The 23,624-nt window shown below is 38.6% G+C and overlaps 1 protein-coding gene across 6 annotated transcripts in view; it reads left to right on the top strand.

The window, feature by feature from the left end:
- LOC120423769 (uncharacterized) overlaps window positions 1-17,957 on the top strand; it is a 127,571-nt gene extending 109,614 nt beyond the window's left edge. For all 6 annotated transcript variants that reach the window (XM_039587688.2, XM_039587683.2, XM_039587686.2 and 3 more), the window contains exons 3-7: window positions 15,608-15,816; window positions 15,876-16,033; window positions 16,093-16,323; window positions 16,388-16,671; window positions 16,771-17,957. In XM_039587688.2, coding sequence (XP_039443622.1) covers window positions 15,608-15,816; window positions 15,876-16,033; window positions 16,093-16,323; window positions 16,388-16,671; window positions 16,771-17,090 — 1,202 coding nt within the window. In that variant the 3' untranslated portion in view covers window positions 17,091-17,957. The remainder of the gene's footprint in view (window positions 1-15,607; window positions 15,817-15,875; window positions 16,034-16,092; window positions 16,324-16,387; window positions 16,672-16,770) is intronic.
- The last annotated feature ends 5,667 nt before the right edge of the window (window positions 17,958-23,624 follow it).

The following is a 23,624-nucleotide window of genomic DNA, read 5'->3' as shown; positions in this document are numbered from 1 at the left end:
AAGCAATCGGATGCTGCTGTTGAGACAATTCCCGTTTAGTGAATGTGTGGAATTATTATGTTTTAACGATTTGAAATTTATTCTCAAGGTATGCAACTAGATGTTGAGACAGTTTTTATTTAGTTGAGTTTTTTTTTAATTTTATCCCGACGCGAAATTTATTTTTAATGATCCACTATTAGACAGCCGGCTGTGGAAATATAGGATCATATTAAACCTTTTTGACGAAGACTACATACTTTTTCAAAATCCGACGTATATTGAATAAATCTTCCGGCACAGTTGTCAAACGAAAGTAGAAAAATAATCAAGAACGCGTTGCAAATCGAACCGAATTTGCTAAATCAGAACAAAACATTATGCCTTAGTAGATATTGAACAGTGAACTATATAACCGACGATTATTTGCCAAATTATATTTTAATTCTCGACCGATTTGTTTAGATTTAACGCGGCTTTAAATAATTCATTGAGCTAAATATGAAAATAAAGTACAAATAAACTCAGCCACACTCTCATACACACATAAACCAATACACACATTTTTTTCATATTTCCAGTAATATTAGAAAATTTATAATTCCGGACAAGCGTGCTCATTGTCAAAATTCCCCAATCAGTGGGTGGCACTCACATTTTTAAACTGTGGTCACCCTCAAGTGGCTCTCACTCATGATTCATTCCTCCTCATACACACCCACACATACTTGAGAAGCTAACAAGAAACGCGCTCACCAAAGCTGCTAAAAACTCCGGAGACCGCTTGCCGCTCCTGTGACCGGCTTCCCGGTTTGTTGATGTCCGCGTGTCCAACATCCGGCCTCCGGTCAGCCGCCCCCTCTCATGCTGCTGCTTCACCTACACACCCAACCAGTGTATGTCTGAAAGCACAGACCTTTCTTCCACGACACTGACACACCGATAGAAATGAACACAACGAGAGATGCTGTCAAACTTTTTCTCAGCTCTCTTTCTCCGATCCGACAAAATTCACTTCCGCACACAAACACACACACACGCCCGCATCAAAATCAAAATAAGAGAACGCCTGGCCGAAGTAAAAATTGCCCAAAAACAGACTAAAACCGAAAATTCGCGTAAAATTTCACTATCTCTCAATGGACTTCCAATTTATCTATGATATTTGACACTTTCCAATATTAAAAACAATCAAAATCACTGCAAAACGAACGATTTATTTGCGGCAACAAAAAAACGCGACCGATGCCAAAATGGCTGCCTCTCGATCCCAATTGTGTTTTTATTGTTTGCAATGCGTGAACTAGTTTTGGTTTATTCAAGATCAAACTTAATGTTTTGCGTTTTTCTCGAAATGCCAAAAAGCTACTTACGATAGAATAGCACGATCACGTGGATATGAGGTTTTTTGGTTGTCACTAAATGTATACTAAACTTTAAATCTAGCGGGGGCTCGAACTTTAAATGTGGAGTCGCTGGTAGGCAGTTGGACTAACAATCCAAAGGTCGTCAGTTTGAATCCCGGGGTGGATGGAAGCTAAGGTGTAAAAAGAGGTTTGTAATAACAATCAAACCTTCGGACACTTAGCTTCGAATAGGAATCTCGGAATCGAGAACGCCAAAGCTGTAGACTAGGGTGGTCCAAATCCGGGTTTTTTTGGGGCTACCCCCTGAAATCATAGATTGACCCATCACTAGGCTAAATTTCAAATTTGAGCTCATACTGACCACGGGAACCCATCCCTCCAATCGTTTGAAGTTTGTATGGGGAAAATCGTCAAAATGTATGGAGAAAAGCAACTGTTTCAGTTTTTTACCTGTGGAGGGCGCCATAGTCGTTCAATCTTTATCAATTCTCAGATGTAGGACCTTCATTAAATTTTGAACAACTGCCCGAAGACATCATATTTTTAGGATTTTTTTTTGCTGAAAAGTTATTAGCTTTCAAAAAGGACCGTTTTTGCGCGAAATGCTCAAAGGGGCAACACACAGCTAAAAAAGTAGTAATCCAGCTGCGTGTAATAGGCCTGGGTGTAAAATAAATATTGCATTATTTTATGCAATTTTATGTGATTTTACATCCTGAAATATGTAGCCCGTCAGTATGGGAAACCTACTTGACCGAAATGTCAAGCTCATATATGCGAGCCACGTAGCCCAGTGGTAACGCTTCCGCCTCGTAAGCGGTAGATCGGGGTTCAAATCCCGGCTCGGACCAACACAACTGGTGATCTTTTCCCTTCTGGAATCGATTGCTTAGTAAAGGGAAGGTAGTGTATCGTCACAAACTGGACCTTATCACGACACCTTAGGAAGGCGACCTATGGAATGGTAACATTAACCTTCACATGTTAACATTAAGTTGAGAATGAAACTGCCACTGAATCCGCTTTGTAAATGCCTGCCCCGATACTCTTCAAGGGTGTTCCCCTCAGGAACTGGGAAAGATTTACTTTTACTTATATATGCGTTTATCCTTTCCGTCCTTCATCGGTCTGATGGCCGAGCGGGCTAAGGCGCCAGTCCTCACTGATGGTGCTGGGTTTGAATCCCGTCGGTTGCAACTTTTTTTTGTGTTTGCAAAAATTGTACATGCAGTGTGTAATATTAAGTGTTTATTTTGACGAAGGTGATGTGCATGCTTTTGCATGCGATTTTACCATCGGGTTTTTTGCTGTGAATAATAGGCGCACTGCCAGGCAGGCAGGCAGGCAAGCGCGCACGCACGTGCTTTTAACAATAATTGTTTCTAGGTAGCCCATTAGAGCCGTCTGCGCAAAAAGCGTCCTTTTCGGAAGCTAATAACTTTTCATCAAAAAATACTAAAAATATGGTGTCTTCGGGAAAGTTGTTCAAAATTTAATGAAGGTCCTACATCTGAGAATTGATAAAGATTGGACGACTATTGCGCCCTCCACAGGTAAAAAACTGAAACAGTTGCTTTTCTCCATACATTTTGACGATTTTTCCCATACAAACTTCAAGCGATTAGAGGGAGGGGTTCCCGTGGTCAGAATGAGCTCAAATTTGGAATATAGCCTAGTGATGGGTCAATCTATGATTTCAGGGGGTAACCCCGAAAAAGCCCGGATTTGGACCACCCTACTATAGAGCGAATAATTTGATTTTGATTGAGTTGTTTTAGGGAATCCCATACACAGAAAAAAAATCATGGTAATATTAAATCTGGAAAGGAGTACATCTTTTATGTCAGAAAAAAATGTGTAATTATATCTCTGAAAATGTGTAATTTTACCACTATTCTGGTGTAATGTCGCTTTTTCAGCCTAAATTGAGGTAAAATAACACCACAAAACAGGTAATATTCAACCTTCTAAAATTTCACCTTCCAAATTAACACAATTTTTTGCTGTGTAGCTTATAAGGCTTTATAAAAACCTAGAAATATCTTAATAACTATTGATCCAATTTTCAATGTCAAAAAGTAAAACATTCGTGAAATTTTCAAAATTGTTCGATAAAAGAACTACAGTGCAATCCAGTTTTTGGCGACACGAATTTTTAAAACTTTTTTGATTGCAAAAAATCAAATCAAATTTTAAATGATTCATTGTTTGTATTGTTTTAGATCTGTTTTCGATCAACAATTCGGAAGAAAAAAAAAAGTAAGTCTCATTCATCTGACATTTTTGACGAGAGGAATTGGGTCGAACAGTTGGCACTGTATCAGAATATTTAATTCAAGACTAACTTTTGAAAAACTTTTGATTTTTTTTGAAAAGGTTCAATTTTGCGGGCATTTCAGGTTATGATCCCCTAGATGTACTAAGCCCGAATTCCAAATATGAGCTTGATCGGTTGTGACAGCACCTGGCGCTTTCACTTTGAAGTTTTTAAGTTTTCCCCGTTTTTACGCGCGGCGCGCCGAAAAACCTAGTTTTAGTATTTTTTTAAATTATGTCTCGGAATCCTGTTAATAAACTCCTCACATTTTTAAGTATGTTACATAAAATTGGCCGAGAACTATAAATAGGCTCTTTGGTCCAGACACGGTCAAAACGAAATTTTAAAATTTCAAACGCCCTTTTCAAATGTTAGGCTGGAATTTTCAGTCTTCAAACCATTTTTCCTTGAAAGACAAAATGACCATCTTTTATTTGCGTCCAAGATAACTAAAATCTGTTGTATTATCGCGGGGTTATGTTTTTTTTTTTTAATGTGGTTTTTGCGAAAATTTACAAAAATGGCCCGTTTTTTGGACCACCCTAACACGGAAAAACAAAAAAATAAGGCCAGGGATCCCCCAGTCCAAAGCCCGATCCGAGCACTTTAGTTTTTTTTCATACTGTTTTCGTTAGGAATTGCTGTATAATAGTAGAATTTTGTTATTTAAAAAACACAATATTTTATAACTCAAGAACAGATAACTGTTCTCAAACTTCCTCGAACGCCACTGACACGCCAATACCCAAAGATTAGTGTGTGGGGTCTTGCATCGACTGCTTTGGACCATCATTTGGGTGTTCTCCCGGCGCACACTCGCGTTCACTGGGGTGAGGGCAATCTGTAATTAAATTTCTGGGTGGATGCATATTTAGACAAATATTTTCGTTAGCCGATGTGAAAGTATAGCTATTACAACTTTAAATTAGCCATCAGACCTTCGGGACATTGGGCGCTCCAGGCTGTTTCCAAAACGATTTTCGAAAGGTGTTGAACTTGGCCCACGGAGAAGTGTTCCGAACCGAAACGCAAATGAATTAAGCGAAAGACAAAAGCCAAAATGAGATGTTATTAACACTTTCTACATTTAATGCGTTTCCCGTTTGGCGGCGTGCTCGAATAATTGTTTTATCTGGAAGTAGTCATCGCCTTTGGCTTAGAATGAAAGTCGTCGTGGAACCTGTACCCTTTTATGTGTGATCTGAAATCCGGTGAAGCCGACAGTAGGTCAGTGGTGGAAGCTCGTTAACCGAAGGAGGAGACGTATAGAAGTAAAAGTAGAACTTGGACTATTTGAGGGGTAAAATGAAAATCCAGTTTCGAGCCCATCATAACTGTTGCGCAATGGGAATTGAGCTGAGGGCCTCGATCATCGACAGTCGACGATGACGACGATGGCGCGAGTCCAAACTGGATCCAGACAGGATGCGTCCCGTAATTAGACGCCGCGCCGGAGAACGTAGATTTGATTTACGATCACCGGTCTTCTGGTCTGGTCTGCCACACAGCTGTTACTACATCAATCTTTTTTATTAATTTGCGCGCCCGGATAAGTGCGTGAAGATGGGCCAAAAGGAAACAGGTTGTAGAGTTGGAGCTCCTCCGAAAAGTCGGTCATCCGTGAACGCGCCAAACACGAATGACGAATTGCATTAAGACGACGGGCATTAGATAATGGGTTAGTTGGTCTTTAATTAGAAAAAAGTAACACAACAACACGTGCTCTTGCGCGCGCGTGAACAGGTGCCTGTTGAATATTTAAGGCAATTGTGGAACAAACAAACGATAAAAAGAAAGGAAAACATTGATGTTGCTTGTTATGATCTTGTTGGCAATAGTTATTGTTATTAGATCATTAGGGTAGATAAATGGAAGTCGCATAATTTAAACTCCAATACCAGAGTGTACTTTGCAAAAAGGCCTCTATATGTAGAGAGGGAAACTCTTTCAACAGTACAATTAAATCCCACTTGCCTCTAGAATGCAACGTCAACAAATTATCGACAATAAAATTAATCATCGTCAGTAGGAGTCTCCTTTTGGCCGTTTATCTTCCGAACTTACTGACAGTGACATAACAAATGTTGCAATTATGCATTTTAAATTGACGACAATTCACAAGTGCACGTCAATTATCGATTTAAGCGAAATTCTCCCCTAACGGTTATGCCCATAAATATAGATCGAGTCAATCAAAAATGTTGCCCGCGTGATCTGGCCCACATGCGGTTGGCGGATCAAGTTCATACTCCCGCAAGTCTGCGGTCAAGTCTGTTCCATAAAAAAGTTCGCGACAGCGGTAGCATCAGTAGCAGCAACTGTATCAACATTGATTAGCTTCGACACATGTGTGTTACAGCATCTGAACTGTGGTCTGTGGAGCAAATATTTCCCGATGGCCATCACAGCCACTTATCTTTGCACTAGATTCTTCTGGTTTGGATGTGCGATCCTGACTGATGCTGCCCTGGTGCACAGTGACAACCGCCCCCGGGAATGATCCGTTCGGACGGAATTGGTCCACGTGCTAGCTGGAAGGCTTTTTCGTACAGTGCACTGAGTACCACTTGGAGCATTTGAACAGAACAAACATCAAACCCTGAAACGGTTGTTATCGGGTTGGTTTATTGAGAATTTCTTCCGCGTTGCTGCACGTCTCCGTCGGTTGATGGTGTGGTTTCGTGGCTATCCCCGGTGGCAAACTCTAAAAGATAGTGGGACTGTTGATGATGATGAGGCCAGCCAAAGTCTATATCGGTTGATCAAGTCGTGCTGATGCAATTTGTACCAACGACCACGGAGAGTAGGTTCCATTCAGTCGGGGATGAAAGAAAAAACCAAAACCACTGGAAAAACTAACGCAGAGCAAAAAGGTAACGATCAAATGGTAACAGTACCACTTCTTCAACCGGCCTGTCCTTTTGCGACCTCGCGAGATCGATCTCGAGTTACGACGCGTCGCGGTTACGGGGTGACCGTTCGAACTAGCTACAATTAGGTGACCGGACCGTGTGGAATCGATTTGATGGACGTTGGCCTTGTTGTGTGGTTGCCTTTTTAAGAGGTGTCGTAATGAAGAATAACGCGTACAATTTTTTTTCTCGGAAATTGTTCAGCCACCGAGTGGTCATTCCGGTGTACTCTTTTTTTATTTTTATTTTTATTTTTTGGGTGATTTTATAGCCTTTCCTCAATGAGGTGATTAAGGCCTAAACCAAAACATCTTTGGAGATAACCACCCTTAGGACAGAATAAAATATGCTTTATAAATTCTTTGAGTTCATCAAATCAATACAAAAAATAATTAAAAAAAATAGGACTAGGAGGGTCTCGTGTCGCGGTGATTAGCGGCTTCGGTTGCCGATCCCTAAGTCCCCTATGGGGCACGGTTCGATTCCCGCCTTATCCTCCTGGGGCTTTTCGTTCAATGTTTGTCCCATGGGTAATTCTCCGCTAACTCACACAGCAGTTGCACCGACCCCTTTTCGATTTCCGTGAAACTTTGTCCTAAGGGGTAACTTTTGTCCCTGATCACGAATCCGAGGTCCGTTTTTTGATATCTCGTGACGGAGGGACGGTACGACCCCTTCCATTTTTGAACATGCGAAAAAAGGCGTGTTTTTCAATAATTTGCAGCCTGAAACGGTGATGAGATAGAAATTTGGTATCCAAGGGACTTTTATGTAAAATTAGACGCCCGATTTGATAGCGTACTCAGAATTTCGAAAAAAAAAAAACGTATTTTTCATCGAAAAAAACACAAAAAAAGTTTTAAAAACTCTGCCATTTTCCGTTACTTGACAGTAACAAATTTTGGAACATGTCATTTTAAGGGAAATTTAATGTACTTTTCGAATCTAAATTGACCCAGATGGGTAATTTTTTCATTTAGGACAAAATTTTTCATTTTAAAATTTCGTGTTTTTTCTAACTTTGCAGGCTTATATTTTAGAGTATAACAATGTTCTACAAAGTTGTAGAGCAAACAATTTTGAAAATTTTGATATATAAACATAAGAGGGTTTGCTTATAAACATCACGAGTTATCGCGATTTTACGAAAAAAAAGTTTTGAAAAAGTTAGTCGTCGTTGATCATGGCCGTTCATCGGCGACAGACACGGACGACGAAACAAAGAGAAACGTAAAAAGTAACTTTTTCAAAACTTTTTTTTCGAGAAATCGCGATAACTCGTGATATTTATACGCAAACCCCTTATGTATATATATATCAAAATTTTTGTGATTGTCTGCTCTACAACTTTGTAGAACGTTGTTATACTCTAAAAAATAACCCTGCAAAGTTAGAAAAAAACACGAAATTTTAAAATGAAAATTTTTGTTCAAAATGAAAAAATGACATGTTCCAAAAAATTTTACAGTCGAGTAACGGAAAATGGCAGAGTTTTTTAAACTTTTTTTGTGTTTTTTTCGATGAAAAATGCGTTTTTTCGGAATTCTGAGTACGCCATCAAATCGGGCGTCTAATTTTACATAAAAGTCCCTTGGACACCAAATTTCTATCTCATCACCGTTTCAGGCTGCAAATTATTGAAAAACACGTATTTTTCGCATGTTCAAAAATGGAAGGGGTCGTACCGCCCCTCCGTCACGAGATATCAAAAAACGGACCTCAGTTTCGTGATCAGGGACAAAAGTTACCCCTTAGTACAAAGTTTCACGCAAATCGAAGAGGGGTCGGGGCAACTTTTCCCGATATCGTGTGAGTTGGTAGAGAATTACCCCCATTTAATATTAGTATTCAGTCTGCAAAGACGATGTGATTGTCTTTTTTTATAATAATTTAAATAATTTTTGAAAATTTATATGTTTTTTGCAATATTATTTGCGCCCCCATTTTTTTTTTACTTTTATCCGCTATATCTCTGCAACCAGAGGTCCAATCTTCAACGTTTATTAGTATTTAGTTTACTAAACATTCATGAATGAACAAAATATTTTCACTGCTTTGCGAAATTGACTGTGAAGACTGCGTTAAGAAAAATCGCACTTTCATTTCTAAACGCAAAGATCAATCCATAAACTCTGTGTGTCACTAAGATTCCAGTCCAATAAGGATCATCAATTCAAATTCCAAATTCCCATTCCAGAAATAAGACAGACTGAATTTTTCAATAATGCATTCCACAGTATGTGCCCTAGATCGAAGATTCAATGGCTTTTTAGTGCACATTTGCAAATCAATCGATAGTCAAATGAGCGCAATTGATTGAGTGAAATTGTTTCACCTCGATTGGCATATCTCTCCGATCACGACTAAAAATCCGCTGGGGGTTGCGACCGGCACCGGTAGGAGCTTTTCCAACGTCAATATTTGCATATCACCTTGCCGGCGGCTAGTCTAAGAGCGAAAAAACACTCCGCTGCGATCTGTGCTCCAAGTCCCAAATCATTGTGTTATGATGAGAGGAGGAAATTCCGCTTGGCCGCCCGGCCGCACCGATGAAAGCTGGATAAAGTGGAAGTTGAGTCGAGTCGATATTACAACCTGCATTTACGCGGTTGAAATCGAAACAAACTGCACGCCCCGGTTGCTCACCTGTGCCGGCGTGATATGGCCTGGCCAAGTGGCCACGATGGGCACTTGGGCAGGAAGGAAGGAAATGGACTGTGGAAAAAAAAACTAAAAGCAAAAACCAAAGAGTTGAAGATCTGGCGCATGCTCAAGTGGGCTTTAATTCGTGTTTTTCACCCGTGGCGCATTAAATTTGATTTTCTGAACCCACCCCGAACTCAGCGTGTTCAGGTGATCAGGTGGAAAGCCAAACCATAAAAAGTAGGCAAATTGATTTCTGCTGTTTCACCCCTCACACACGTTGTGATGGTGGCGGCTGTGGAATTGCTGACATAATTTGTCGTGGACTTTTCAACTGAAACCGAAATCGATTCGGCTGCTGTGTTTTTTTTACCGCCGGATTAATTTTCGCCGTAATTTTCAAATTTATCAATCAACTGAAAGAGAAAACAAATATGTAACTTTTCGTGCATTTTCTCGCGTAAGTGGCCCTGTTGAAAGTGAGATAATTTTTATTGGATGATTGGAAAGCACCGATGTTGAGGATATATAACAGAAAGTGAAATTAAATTCAGCTAAGAGTTCATAGATCAAATGTGTGGCACAAACAAGCGCACAATTAGGCTTTATTTATACTTGTCAGCATGCTATTCTTAAATATCCGCAGAACTCTGACGAGTTGATTTCTGATTGTGTATACGGCTGGAATATTCAATGGCAAACCTTCTTTTAACTAGAAAATGATCATTTTGAGCAATCCTGATATTATTTAGTCGAATTCAAAATCTTTGCATAGCAAATTTGTATTTTTTTGCAAATATTTCAACCACGTGGTAGCTGCCTAGAGTATGGCGTCGCAGTTTTCATCAAGCTTTCATAGCATGCTAAGGAAAATTTGATGCTTTTTCAGGGAAAACCGTTGATTCCGGAGACATCGGATTGTTTGCCGATGCGCCAGCTCTAGGTACAACGAATCCGTGTGCTCTCTTCGGGAAAAATGTTCTCCAGACCATTCCCCTTAGGCCTGACCATACCAGAAGTTGGCGCGAGATTTCCCCAGACCTGTAGGAGCGTTTGAACAAAAAGTTCCAATTTCCCATAGTAATTCCCATGTAAACTTTAACCCTGATGCGCGCAGCCAGTTTACAACCAAATGAGCTGATATTTGGCTTGAAAGTCCCTATGGGCGTGCCCTACAAGGGAACCATACCATACTTGATCCGAGAACTTTTTGAAAAACGTACCCACCATAATAAATAACATGTGTTTTTGAAACACAATAAAAAAAATCTTCAAATTTATAGGCAAATTTCACTTGAACAAATTTCATGTGAAATGTGAAAACTTGTGATTCGTGCTTCGAGTTCAGTATAAAATGCAATACAAATCGATAATTTTATAAACAAAACTAGTTTTAACAAATTTTAGGCAAAATTCCGACCTTTTAACAATTTTACCTTAAATTTATATGTATTTTGTTAAAAAGCTTATAAATTTAGTTAACTAAATATAAACAATGATTTTTTCCTTAAAAACTACATCAGCTACTTTAGTGATGGTACATTTAACGTACAAATAAAGTTTGAACATCTTAAATATGAGTTTAACAAGAAAAACCATGACTATCAAAGTCACCCCGGAATTTAAACTAAGAATTTTTAACGTAACTATTTTTCTAAACCTTATTGAAAAAACTTTTTTGCCAAAATAGTGCATGGACTTTGTGTGGCCCCAGTACATGTTTTAAAAATAATAGTCTTGAGAAAAACCTTACCTGTTTGAAAATATTTCAAAAACAAATTGAAATTTTGAACATGCGAGAAATGAGGTGTTTTTCAAAAAAATGCAGCCTAAAACGGTGAAGAGATAGAAATTTGGTGTCAAAGGGACTTTTATGTAAAATTAGACGCCCGATTTGATGGCGTACTCAGAATTCAGAAAAAACGTATTTTTCATCGAAAAAAAAACACTAAAAATGTTTAAAAAATTCTCCCATTTTCCGTTACTCGACTGTAAATTTTTTTGGAACATGTCATTTTATGGGAAATTTAATGTTCTTTTCGAATCTACATTGACCCAGAAGGGTCATTTTTTCATTTAGAACAAAAATTTTCATTTTGAAATTTCGTGTTTTTTCTAACTTTGCAGGATTATTTTTTAGAGTGTAACAATGTTCTACAAAGTTGTAGAGCAGACAATTACAAAAATTTTGATATGTAGACATAAGGGGTTTGCTTATGAACATCACGAGTTATCGCGATTTTACGAAAAAAAGTTTTGAAAATGTTGGTCGTCGTTGATCATTCTTTCATACAAAAATGTATGGAAATTTAAGTACGCACCTTTGCCCCGCAAATTTCATTTCAGGAAAAATTATGGTAAAAATTAGGAGGGAGAGGAATTTCAAAAATTCTTTAAGGATTGGTAGGGGAGATAGGGGTAAGACGGCCACCCTAAGGGAGAAGTCTAATAAAATTTACACAACAGATTATTTTGATCTCAAATTACATACATATTGTTCTACTACTAGTCCATTATAGAAATGACATAAATTAGTTGGTCTAAAAACCAATTTTCAATACTTTTCAGCAATTTTAAAAAAATAATTGAAATCGTATATATATTAAATACGCGGGGTAAGACGGCCACCCATGTGGGGTAAGACGGTTAGTGCTATAAATTAACTTAAGAGGCAGTATTTGTAAATATTGCTCGGTTTGTTCTAGAGGTCGTATCGAGGTCCGATTTGGATGAAACTTTCAGCGTTTGTTTGTCTATAGGGGAGAGTGGGGAGACTTGATCCCCGGGGACACTTGATCCCAAGCCTGTATCTCGTCAGCATGTGGGTAAAAAAATTAGCTTTGTTCTAGAAAGTTGTGCGAAATTGACTAAAACTCACTGTAGAAAACAAAGAAAAAAAATTAAAAAATGTTTAGATTGAGTTACACACATTTTTCTAAAAAGTGCTCCAAAAAACATCCAAGAGATCTTTTTTCTTTGTTTTGATAAGTATAGAAAACACTCAAAAATTATTCAAAAAAATATTTTTTATACATGAATTGTTTGATAAACTTATCAACTCCAAAACCCTTACGTATTTGACGTTAAATTTATCGTCATACTATTTTTACAATCAATTGTTTAAAAAAGTGCGTTTAGGGAGACTTGATCCCTGCATTTTTAAAGTCACTGGAATCAGCCTCAAGATTAAATAATTGGGCTGGGTTTTCATACATAGTTTCCTTTAGTATAGTTGTACATAACTTACTGCAGTTTGAACCATTTTTCAAAAGTTTTGTAAACAAAAATTACCAGCTTTTGTAAACATGCTCATTTTTGGTCAAAAAAAGAAATTTTTTAGTTTTTAAATATTTTGCATGCTAAACTTGTTATATTTTGAACACAAACGTACAGGTTTAATGTGAAATTGCTGTAACTTATAGAAAATTAAAAGTTTAGATGAATAAAAAACATTTTCCTTAAGATTTCTTCAAAATGTTGAAAGGGGGATCAAATTACCCCCAACATTTTGAAAATGCCGATTTAAAATATTTTTTTAAAACGCTTGGCATGATTCGAAGAGTTTATCTGATGAAATACCCTTATCAGCCAAACATAGTTGAATGTTTAAGCTTTCAATTCATGCAAAAAGATCATAGTTTTGTGAGAAATTGACAGAGTTATGTGCGATACAAAAAAAGGGGATCAAGTCTCCCCACTCTCCCCTACATGAGATGAACTCATGCCAAATATGAATCCTCTACGACAAAGGGAAGTGGGTTAAAACGGGCTTTGAAGTTTGAGGTCCAAAAAACCTAAAAAATCTTAAAATTGCTCGCATTTCCGTAAAACTTCATCAATTCCAACTCTCTTAGATGCATTTGAAAGGTCTTTTGAAGCACTTCAAAATGTGCCATAGACATCCAGGATTGATTCGACTTTTTCTCTTAGCTTTTGCAAATTACTGTCAAAAATGTTTTTTTTTAAACCTTAATATCTTTTTGCAACAGCCTCCAACACCCATACTCCCATAGGTCAAAAGATAGGTAATTACATGGACTATAAGCCTATGGTATTAACTTTTTGGCCAATCGCAGTTTTTCTCATAGTTTTTCGCTTTTTCTAGAACAAACATTTTACAACGTTAGTTTTTGCCCTGTAGGCCGCCATAGCGGCACTTTTTGGTCTCGATTTTGTCATATTCGGAATCCTCGGACAATTTCACGTAATTTAGTAGCATTGGAGTTGTAAATTTGATTTAAAAAATAATTAAATAAAACATTTTTGAAAAAAGAAATAGATCTTATTTACCATATGATCAATACGTCAAATGCTGTATCAAGTAGGCGAAAACCTGTTTTACCCCTAATCCAACAAATTGTTAAAAAATATTTTAATTCATTCTAAATGGCAATTTTTCCAATCAATTTTACAACTCCAATACTTCTAACTTACGTGAAATTGTCCGAGGATTCCGAATATGACAAAATTGAGACCAAAAAGTGCCGCTATGGCGGCCTACAGGACAAAAACTAACGTTGTAAAATGTTTGTTCTAGAAAAATCGAAAAACTATGAGAAAAACTGCAATTGGCCAAAAAGTTAACACCATAGGCTTATAGTCCATAAAATTACCTATCTTTTGACCTATGGGAGTATGGGTGGTGGAGGCTGTTGCAAAAAGATATTAAGGTTTTAAAAAAATCCATTTTTGACAGTAATTTGCAAAAGCTAAGAGAAAAAGTCGAACCAATCCTGGATGTCTATGGCACATTTTGAAGTGCTTCAAAAGACCTTTCAAATGCATCTAAGAGAGTTGGAATTGATGAAGTTTTACGGAAATGCGAGCAATTTTAAGATTTTTTAGGTTTTTTGGACCTCAAACTTCAAAGCCCGTTTTACCCCACTTCCCTTTGTCGAAGAGGGCTCATATTTGGCATGAGTTCATCTCATGTATAGACAAACAAACGCTGAAAGTTACATCCAAATCGGAACACCTCGATACGACCTGTTTCACATTGGTGAAAAACTCGCTCTTAATAACTTTGCTAAATCCACCCAAATACCTACATGGTTGGTTGAACAGACTTCTCTGAACATCATAATTATTTTGGTTGAAAAAAATCAAATTTCAAATGTGAAGAAAAATGCTGTTTAAAAAATTTCATATTTTGGCTCAGTGAATTTCATATTATTGTGACCATATTTAATGAAAAACTGTGAATTTTTACTACAAAACAAACACAATTTGATGCAAAATAATTAGTTTGTGTATTTTGATTATGAAAAGTTTGATAGGATTTCATACTATTCAATGAGTTTTGCTATATCACAGTAAAGAATGTTGTCAAAACGGTAGTTAACAGAATTTTGATTAAAAAATTATAGTTTTATTGAAAATGCTTTTCCTCATCTACAAGTATGTCTTAACAGTCAAAAATCGTCAAAAATATATCCTATATCAAATAAAATTTACAAATTACGGGTGGCCGTCATACCCCCGGAGGAGGTGGCCGTCTTGCCCCCAAATAAATTATTTTTTTAAACATTTTTTGTAAATAGCTCATCGCATTTTTTAAACTATTCCGAGGGACATAATCTAAGGAAAACTTCAATTTAACATGAAAAAATATTTGAAGACAGGAAAACATATTGTTATCTAACAAAAATGCCTAAGTTCAAGTTCAAGTTCAAAAATTATTTGTTTATTTTGAGCTATTTTATACTATTTCAAACAATATTTTTGACAAAGGCGACTCCATATGCATTATTTAGCATGAGGAACAGTATTGCTAAACATTTTAGTAATATTCATTAGCATTCTTATTAAAACAATGGGGTGGCCGTCTTACCCCGCCTGGCCGTCTTACCCCCAGCTCCCCTAATTGGCTAGGCAAAACACTAGTGAAATGGTTTCAAAGATTTCGTGAACCTGAAGTTTTGTTTTTTTTTTTCGTTATATAATTTTTGTTTTTCTCAAATTTACATTTTTTGAAAACTAATGATTGCAGAACAACTGAACTAGTATAAAATGCACTTTGAAACACTTTTTTATTCCAATGTTGAGATTATGGCTCTTTATTTCAATTTTTGTTTTTATATTTTATTTTTTGCTCCCCCCTCGACCCCGGTTAGAGCCGAGGGACAAAAACTTTCAATAATATTTGCATCGGCCTAAACATAAAACGTGAAAATTAATTTTATTCGTAGAACAAAAGTTGCTCAAATGACCTCCTGACAAAGTTAAAAGAAACAATATATCGAAAAAATGGGCACTAAAACGATAATTAATTTTTGAAATATTGATTGAACGCTTTGAAAATTAATCGCTATTTTTTGTTAAAAATTTCAAGAAAAATCAGTTCATCATTTTAACAAAACAATATGTATCTCTTTGTTCTCCCCCAACAGCATCCCACAAGGTGTTCTGCTCGGAGGACCAGATGCGCGTGAACGTGGCGCTTCCGTCGAACGACACCACCGCCGTGTACCTGGAGGGCATGAAGGGCTATCCGGATCCCAAGTGCAAACCCACGATCAAGGACACCCTGGCCGAGTTCCAGCTCTCGCTGGTGAACATTTACGAGTGCGGTGTCACCCGGGTCGTCAACAAGATCACCGTGAGTTTTGAACGTGGTTGGATGGTTTAGAAGGAAATGATTGGCATTCTTGGTTTCAGGGTAAGAAAGTATTCTACCATCGGGTCATCATCGAAGGTGATGAGGAGTTTGGCAAGGAGGTCATCAGCGTCAAATGTATTACAAACGGTCCACTGTACAACGTGACCCACGGAATTGTCAAACGGGACGTCCTTCCAGCTGGATTTCAGGAGCCAGAGTGAGTAACATTTTCGTATAGGGAGCTGTTTGAATCATTTAACGGCCTTACAATTACAGGGACCTGGAGATTACATCCAACATTACCGGGAGTGCCCCGGAACCGTCTCTCACGATTGCGGTCCGCCAGGGTGAAAATTTGGTGTCCGGAGACTTGAACGTCAGCCCAGGCACGAACCTGCAAATGGAGATATTCCTGGACAAAAACTCTGCCCCAATTTATGGGTTGGGTGTGAACTACATGCAGGTTACCGACACTCTGACCCAGGAGGAAACCATCATCTTCAACGGGTATGGTTAAAATCGGCTCGAACTTAATTTTATTTACTAAACTCCTTATTAAAACCCCTCCCAGCTGCTCCGTGGACCCGTACCTCTTCGAGAACTTCAACACCGTCGACGGCGACCTGCTGACGGCCAAGTTCCGTGCCTTCAAGTTTCCCGAGTCGACGTTCGTGCAGTTCCGCGGTACCGTGAATGTTTGCGTGGACCGCTGCAAGGGTGTCTTCTGCCAGGGCCAGATCGCGTACGGTCGCAAGCGGCGCGAAATTTCTCCGAGCGCGGCCGATCCGAACAAAATCTACGAGGTGACCATGACCACCTTCATCAAGGTCGATTACGATGCGATGGCCGATAAGAGTAAGTGTTATATTGAACCTTAGTATGTTGCAAATGTACATCTTTTTTGTGTAATTTTGCCATAGCTCAAAAGATGCTAATCAATCATTTCTGTTCCAGGCACCGCCTCCGAGATCGACCAAAAGTTCCGCCAGTTGAAGCTGGCGAACCAGAAGCTGGCCCGAAACAGCCGCGCCGGCAACGTCTTCGAGAGCATCCACGAGTCGTCCTCGAAGAGCGTGCCCCAATCGAGCCCAAGCAGCAGCAGCGAGGCAGCCGCAACGGTCGAGGAGACCATCCTGTTCACCCGGGAGGTCATCAGCCAACCGGAACAATCGATGGGCAGAAGCGACGGCAGCAGCAGCCTTAGCCGGCGGCCCTTGCTTGCCTCTATTGCGGCCACTTTAGTGCTGGTGCTCGGCGTCGCGACACGCCTCTAAACAAACGATTTCGTCCACTCAGATCTCAGCGAGAAAAGTAACATAACAATACTGGACCACAATGACCCCCCTTTTTCAACGAATTGGCGTGCAACTTCTTGTAAATATCACGATTTGCTAGTTCGCAGGGCGAAGCTACTTACCACACAAAACGCAAACGCAACAAACACGGACTAAAACGTTTTAACAGCCGGACAAATTTTAAGCCAGCTAATTTTAATGCAAAGTTTTAACGCGCAATATTTTTTACAAGACAAAACAAAAAAAAATGTGTGATTGAACAAAATTTTGTACATTTAAATTCGAGTTTCATTCGATTCGATTGGAGAAAGACTGTGTGCGGGAAAACTGAAGAGCAAATAAATAACTTAGGAAAAACAAAATCAAACGACCCCCAGAGCAGTTCGATAGACGATAAGCAATGTAAGTTATACTAGTCTAATAACGTTAATTAAAGAAAAAGTAAAACAAATCGATCGATTGGCGCGAGTAACCTGTTGTAAAATGAAAGTGTGCAGAAATTCAAAATCTTATTGATAGCGAAAACTAACTGATAAGCGACGACACCGGAATCGACAAGCGGGCCACGAGTGCGGAGAGAAAGAGAGAAAGCTATGCGATACAGAAATTTCAGTAATTTAAAGGGAAAACTAACCGTTCAAACCAAGGGGCCCAGGAATAACTAAACTCACTCATCGTTCTACGCTATAGGTAACTAAACAATTCGTACTCTGAACGCAAAGTTCTACTTTGTGGAGGTGTAGGTCACATGTGGCCCGCTTATTGAACGGCATTATGAATAGGTACTTAAAAACTAATGTAAAATAACTAAGCTTACGAAACAATAAAAGACTAACGAAAAACATGGCTTGATACGTTTTATTATTTTGAAGAAATACCTAACGACTTGTTCAGCTTTATACCTTATAGGCTACCAACTCAACTGTGAAGAATCCATACCATACCCCAATCGTACACAAAACATGTCTAATAGGTATATATGGAAAACAACTTTTTGCCTTTTTTACAAAAGAAAGGTTAAAGGTTTGCTTTTGGAAAAACGCTTTTCGCAGAAATCTCAAAAAAAAATCGTGCACGGCGAGGAATCGTCCCATTAAAAAATCCTATTACTAAATTGAAGGTGTAGATGCGCTTGTTCGATTGAATTTTGGCCCGAAACCCGGAACTAAAAGTCTGATTTTTGAGAGCTCTTTTTCTGAAATACTTGAGCGATGCAGAGCCGTACCTTGGGTCTACGGCGCCCTTGGCAAAACATCAATTTGGCGCCCCTCCCAAATTTACAAGCATTTGGATAAATTGATATTAATTTTCAATGATTGCTTCAATATGAGTTTTGATTTTATAATTGCAATTGGAGACCTAAATATGGTCAAATTCATAAACACAGTTATTTTATGTTTTATTTTTCAGATAATATAAAATAGGTTAAATTGAAATTTTATTATAGGAGTTAAGTTGGCTGAATATTTTCTCAGATTTCCTAAAATCGATAATGATAGCAGGTTTTTGTTTTTTTTATTTATTTTTCCGATAAATGCACAGAATTAAATGCTCAATAATGATAAATTTTGCTATAACTTGTCAGCTAAATTTATATATCTAAGCCTGCATAATTTGATCTGATCTAGTATTTGATTGTATAAGTAAAGAACTTTCCCGGATTCGTAAAATAATAAGCTGATTTAGCTTTGGATTTTATTTTGTTAATTGCAACGAAAAAAGAAAAAAATCCTTCTTCAAAATTGAAAAAAAAATAATAACTTGATGCCCGTGAGCTATCTTGTTCTGCCTAGATAGGAATCCCAGCAAGCTTAGTTCATCGAAGTATAAAATTTCGTCAAAATCAATTTAGGTCTTTGCCAATATTTTTTGAAATTTATGTACCTCAACTCTGACCAAGAAAATAAAAAAGTAAAAAAAAATAAATTACAAGCTACGGTTCCAACATTTGAATTAAAAAAGGTGTTTTAAAATGCGTGGCAGTGCGTGGCCGAATGGTTACGCTATCCGTTTTGTAAGCGGATGATTCTGGGTTCGATTCCCATCTGCTCCAACCTTCCATCGGATGAGGAAGTAAAATGTCGGTCCCGGCCTTGGTTGTTAGGCCGTTAAGTCATTCCAGGTGTAGGAGTCGTCTCCATGCCATAAGTACAAACAACACACCAAACCAAGCCTACTCCGGTGGAATTGCTGGCGGCGGTTGGACTCGCAATCCAAAGGTCGTCAGTTCAAACACTGGGGTGGAAGGTTCCTTGGAGTAAAAAGAGGTTTGGGTGCTCTCCCCATTCAAGCCTTCGGACTCCTAGGTTCGAGCAGAAACTTGCAATAGAGACCACAAAAGACCCGGGGGTTGTTAATGTGGATGGTTTGATTGATTTTGTTTTAAAATGCATTATGCACCTGTCCAGATGTTTTGTAATAAGAAGTTTCCAAAATTTCTAAGGAGTGACGAGTAATTTGTCCGTATTTCATAATTTTATTTTTTTAATTATGTTTTGCATTGATCTTATTTTCATCAGTATTCATTGATTAATTTTTAATTCGTAAAATTAAATTTTATATTTCAGAAAAATATGTTTTGCGCAAAACTATACAAATGTTTTTAAACCTCGATAAAATATTATTTTTTTGTTTTTACATTTGCCGTGGTTAAAGCGCCACAACTCGCTCTGAACAAATAATGTTGGTCTTATCGGTGAAAATTTACAGCAGTTTTCCACATTAAAAACTCTAGCATTTTGAAAAAGAGTATGTAAATTTCTATGCACGAAGTTTATTAAAAAAGGGGAAATCGAGCTGAAAATATTTCAAAGGCAATTTTTTTACTCGAGAACAAGGGTCCTGATTTTCAGTTCAATGAACAAAAAACACTCACTCATCGCCTATCCATTCGTCGCCTATTCTAACCCGCTAGCATTCATGAGCGAATGATACTCGCAAGCAGCCAGCGAGTGGCCCGAACTGTTCACTCAGCGAACAAATACATCGTGAAAATTTTTGCCTACTCCGTCGCTCGACGACACTCACACACTACCATGCTCAGCGAAGAGCCATTCTCACAAAATGCCAGCTCGGCAGTCTTTTTGTCTTCACGCCCTCAGTTTGCCATCAATTTGATTTTTTCTTGGTGGAAGTTTCTTTGAAAGGTGTCTATAATGTTATGAAATCAAAATAAATGCACAATTTAACTGATAACATTGATTTTAGGCAACCCAAATCAATGAGTATAACGCAGCTCATCAGAGAAAAAATGTTTTCAGTTCAGAGTGATCGGTGACGTTCGGCCTGCCTGAGCCGTTCGGAGACTGAGCCGATCAGAGAGAGAAGGAGAGTAGAAGAGAGAGTGTTCGGGAGCGAATGGTGTGAAAGTGACAAACAGTAGGAATTCATCAGGGCAGTATCGCGTCGCCTGCTATTTGTGCTCGCGAATGGAGTGGTTGATTTTGAGCAATCAGGACCCTTGCTCGAGAACGTAAAAATTTCAAAAGAAAGGTATATATTTTAATGTTAAAATAATTCCTATTTAAAAGAAGCTCAAAATATGACCTTATTTTTTCTCAATTTGGCTGATTGTGATTCACAGCCAAATTAACGTGAAAATAACGTATAGTTGGACATTTTTTTAGTCTGGAAGGTATGACTTAAACTGCATTATACAACGGTCCAAACTTAAACGTGTATTTATTTTGAGAAGCTCTAGGTACTAGAACTTCTTTAACTTTCTGCCACTTGAGCGCCCCTTCTTTGATGAAAAAATAAATATAGGTATGAATTTTCAAAAAACATTTCGATAGAAATATTCATACAATTGATTTTGGCGCCCCTAAATATTTTTTTTAAATATTTTAAACCAAATTATCTAGTTATTTGTAATTCTATTTCATAATTCGGCGCCCTTTCTGTTTCAAATATCTAATGAGGATGTTATAGTTGACATGAAAATTTTGTACAATCATCGATTTCGGCGCCCCCCAAGGGCTGGCGCCCTTGGCGGTCGCCAACCCCTAGGTACGGTGTTGGCGATGTCTGTATCCGCTCTTAAAAATTTGTGTCTTCTTCAATTTTTATATTTCAGATTTGTAGCCGGAGACGAACATTTTATTTTTCGATTCACAATTTTCGTAAACTGCCGTTCTACGCATAATTGTCCCACGTTCAAAAAAGTGCAACAGAGAAAAACGCGATTGAAATTTTTCGACCGATTTCTGTGTTTCTACGCATAATTGTACCGTGGGTTCCTATTCGCCCTATGTGTCCCTAATCGCCCCAGTTAACAGTTTATCACCCTTATTTGTGATTCTCTTGCTGTACAACAGGTAAACAAGACATAATGTTTAGTAAAACTAATGATTCCGTGTATGAATTGGGACAATTATGCGCAGAAGTTTAACGATGGGACAAACAGACTTGGAGCAATTCTCTGGGATTTCGGTCATTCGATTTTTTTGCATTTTTTTATCCGACTGAAACTTTTTTGGTGCCTTCGGTATGCCCAAAGAAGCCATTTGGCATCATTAGTTCGTTCATATAATTTTCCATACAAATTTGGCAGCTGTCCATACAAAAAGGATATGTGAAAATTCAAAAATCTGTATCTTTTGAAGGAATGTTTGGATCGATTTGGTGTCTTGGGCAAAGTTGTAGGTATGAAAATGGACCACACTGAAAAAAAAGATACACGGTAAATTTTTTTTTGGTGATTTATAATTTCACTTTTTGTCACTAAAACTTGATTTGCAAAAAAACACAATTTTAATTTTTTTGACAAAGGACTTTGTCTTAAAGCTCTATCTGCGGTGTCAATGCAAAATTTTTCGAAAATGTAGCGTTACCGTCGCATGCCCTCGGCGTGACATTCTGTTTCTGTTGCGTGGATGCCGTGAAAACTATTTAAGCTAAAAGTTAGCCCTCTGGAGGATTTAGTGTCCATCAGACTTTCATCAAAGAAGGACCTTACGTTGGGAATTTTAATGCTCACACACACACGCACACGTTGAAAGAAACAGGTGGTGCATAAACTTGAGGGAGGTCCAAGAAGATATTGACGGTTGCCAGAACGGTCACCGGAATACCGAAATGATTTTGAACAAATTGGTAGGATATCGGCCACACCCGGAGTGGCCAGTGCCCTGGGGAAGGTTCTACCGGGAGGACATTTACGGAACCATGCAAATTGGGGCAATATGGGTATTAAAATTCATGGTTTTTGATACTGGTGATTAAAATGGCCATTTTGACACGATTGGCCACACCCGGAGTGGCCATGGCCCTGAGGGAAGGTTCTACCGGGGGGACATTTATCGAACCATACGACTTGGGACAATATGGGTATCAAAATTCATGGTTTTTGATACTGGTGATTAAAATGGCCATTTTGACAGGATTGGCCACACTCGGAGTGGCCATGGCCCTGAGGGAAGGTTCTACCGGGAGGACATTTATCGAACCATACGACTTGGGGCAATATGGGTATCAAAATTCATGGTTTTTGATACTGGTGATGAAAATGGCCATTTTGACAGGATTGGCTACACCCGGAGTGGCCATGGCCCTGAGGGAAGGATCTACCGGGGGGACATTTATCGAACCATACGACTTGGGACAATATGGGTATCAAAATTCATGGTTTTTGATACTGGTGATTAAAATGGCCATTTTGACAGGATTGGCCACACCCGGAGTGGCCATGGCCCTGAGGGAAGGTTCTACCGGGGGACATTTATCGAACCATACGACTTGGGACAATATGGGTATTAAAATTCATGGTTTTTGATACTGGTGATTAAAATGGCCATTTTGACAGGATTGGCCACACTCGGAGTGGCCATGGCCCTGAGGGAAGGTTCTACCGGGGGGACATTTATCGTACCATACGACTTTAGGCAATATGGGTATCAAAATTCATGGTTTTTGATACTGGTGATGAAAATGGCCATTTTGACAGGATTGGCCACACCCGGAGTGGCCATGGCCCTGAGGGAAGGTTCTACCGGGGGGACATTTATCGAACCATACGACTTTAGGCAATATGGGTATCAAAATTCATGGTTTTTGATACTGGTGATGAAAATGGCCATTTTGACAGGATTGGCCACATCCGGAGTGGCCATGGCCCTGAGGGAAGGTTCTACCGGGGGGACATTTATCGAACCATACGACTTGGGACAATATGGGTATCAAAATTCATGGTTTTTGATACTGGTGATGAAAATGGCCATTATGACAGGATTGGCCACACCCGGAGTGGCCATGGCCCTGAGGGAAGGTTCTACCGGGGGACATTTATCGAACCATACGACTTGGGACAATATGGGTAGTAAAATTCATGGTTTTTGATACTGGTGATGAAAATGGCCATTTTGACAGGATTGGCCACACCCGGAGTGGCCATGGCCCTGAGGGAAGGTTCTACCGGGGGGACATTTATCGAACCATACGACTTGGGACAATATGGGTATCAAAATTCATGGTTTTTGATACTGGTGATGAAAATGACCATTTTGACAGGATTGG

The sequence above is a fragment of the Culex pipiens genome, chromosome 3 (genome assembly GCF_016801865.2).
Source record: "Culex pipiens pallens isolate TS chromosome 3, TS_CPP_V2, whole genome shotgun sequence".
Lineage (NCBI taxonomy): Eukaryota > Metazoa > Arthropoda > Insecta > Diptera > Culicidae > Culex > Culex pipiens.
This window is presented reverse-complemented; position numbering and strand designations above follow the sequence as displayed.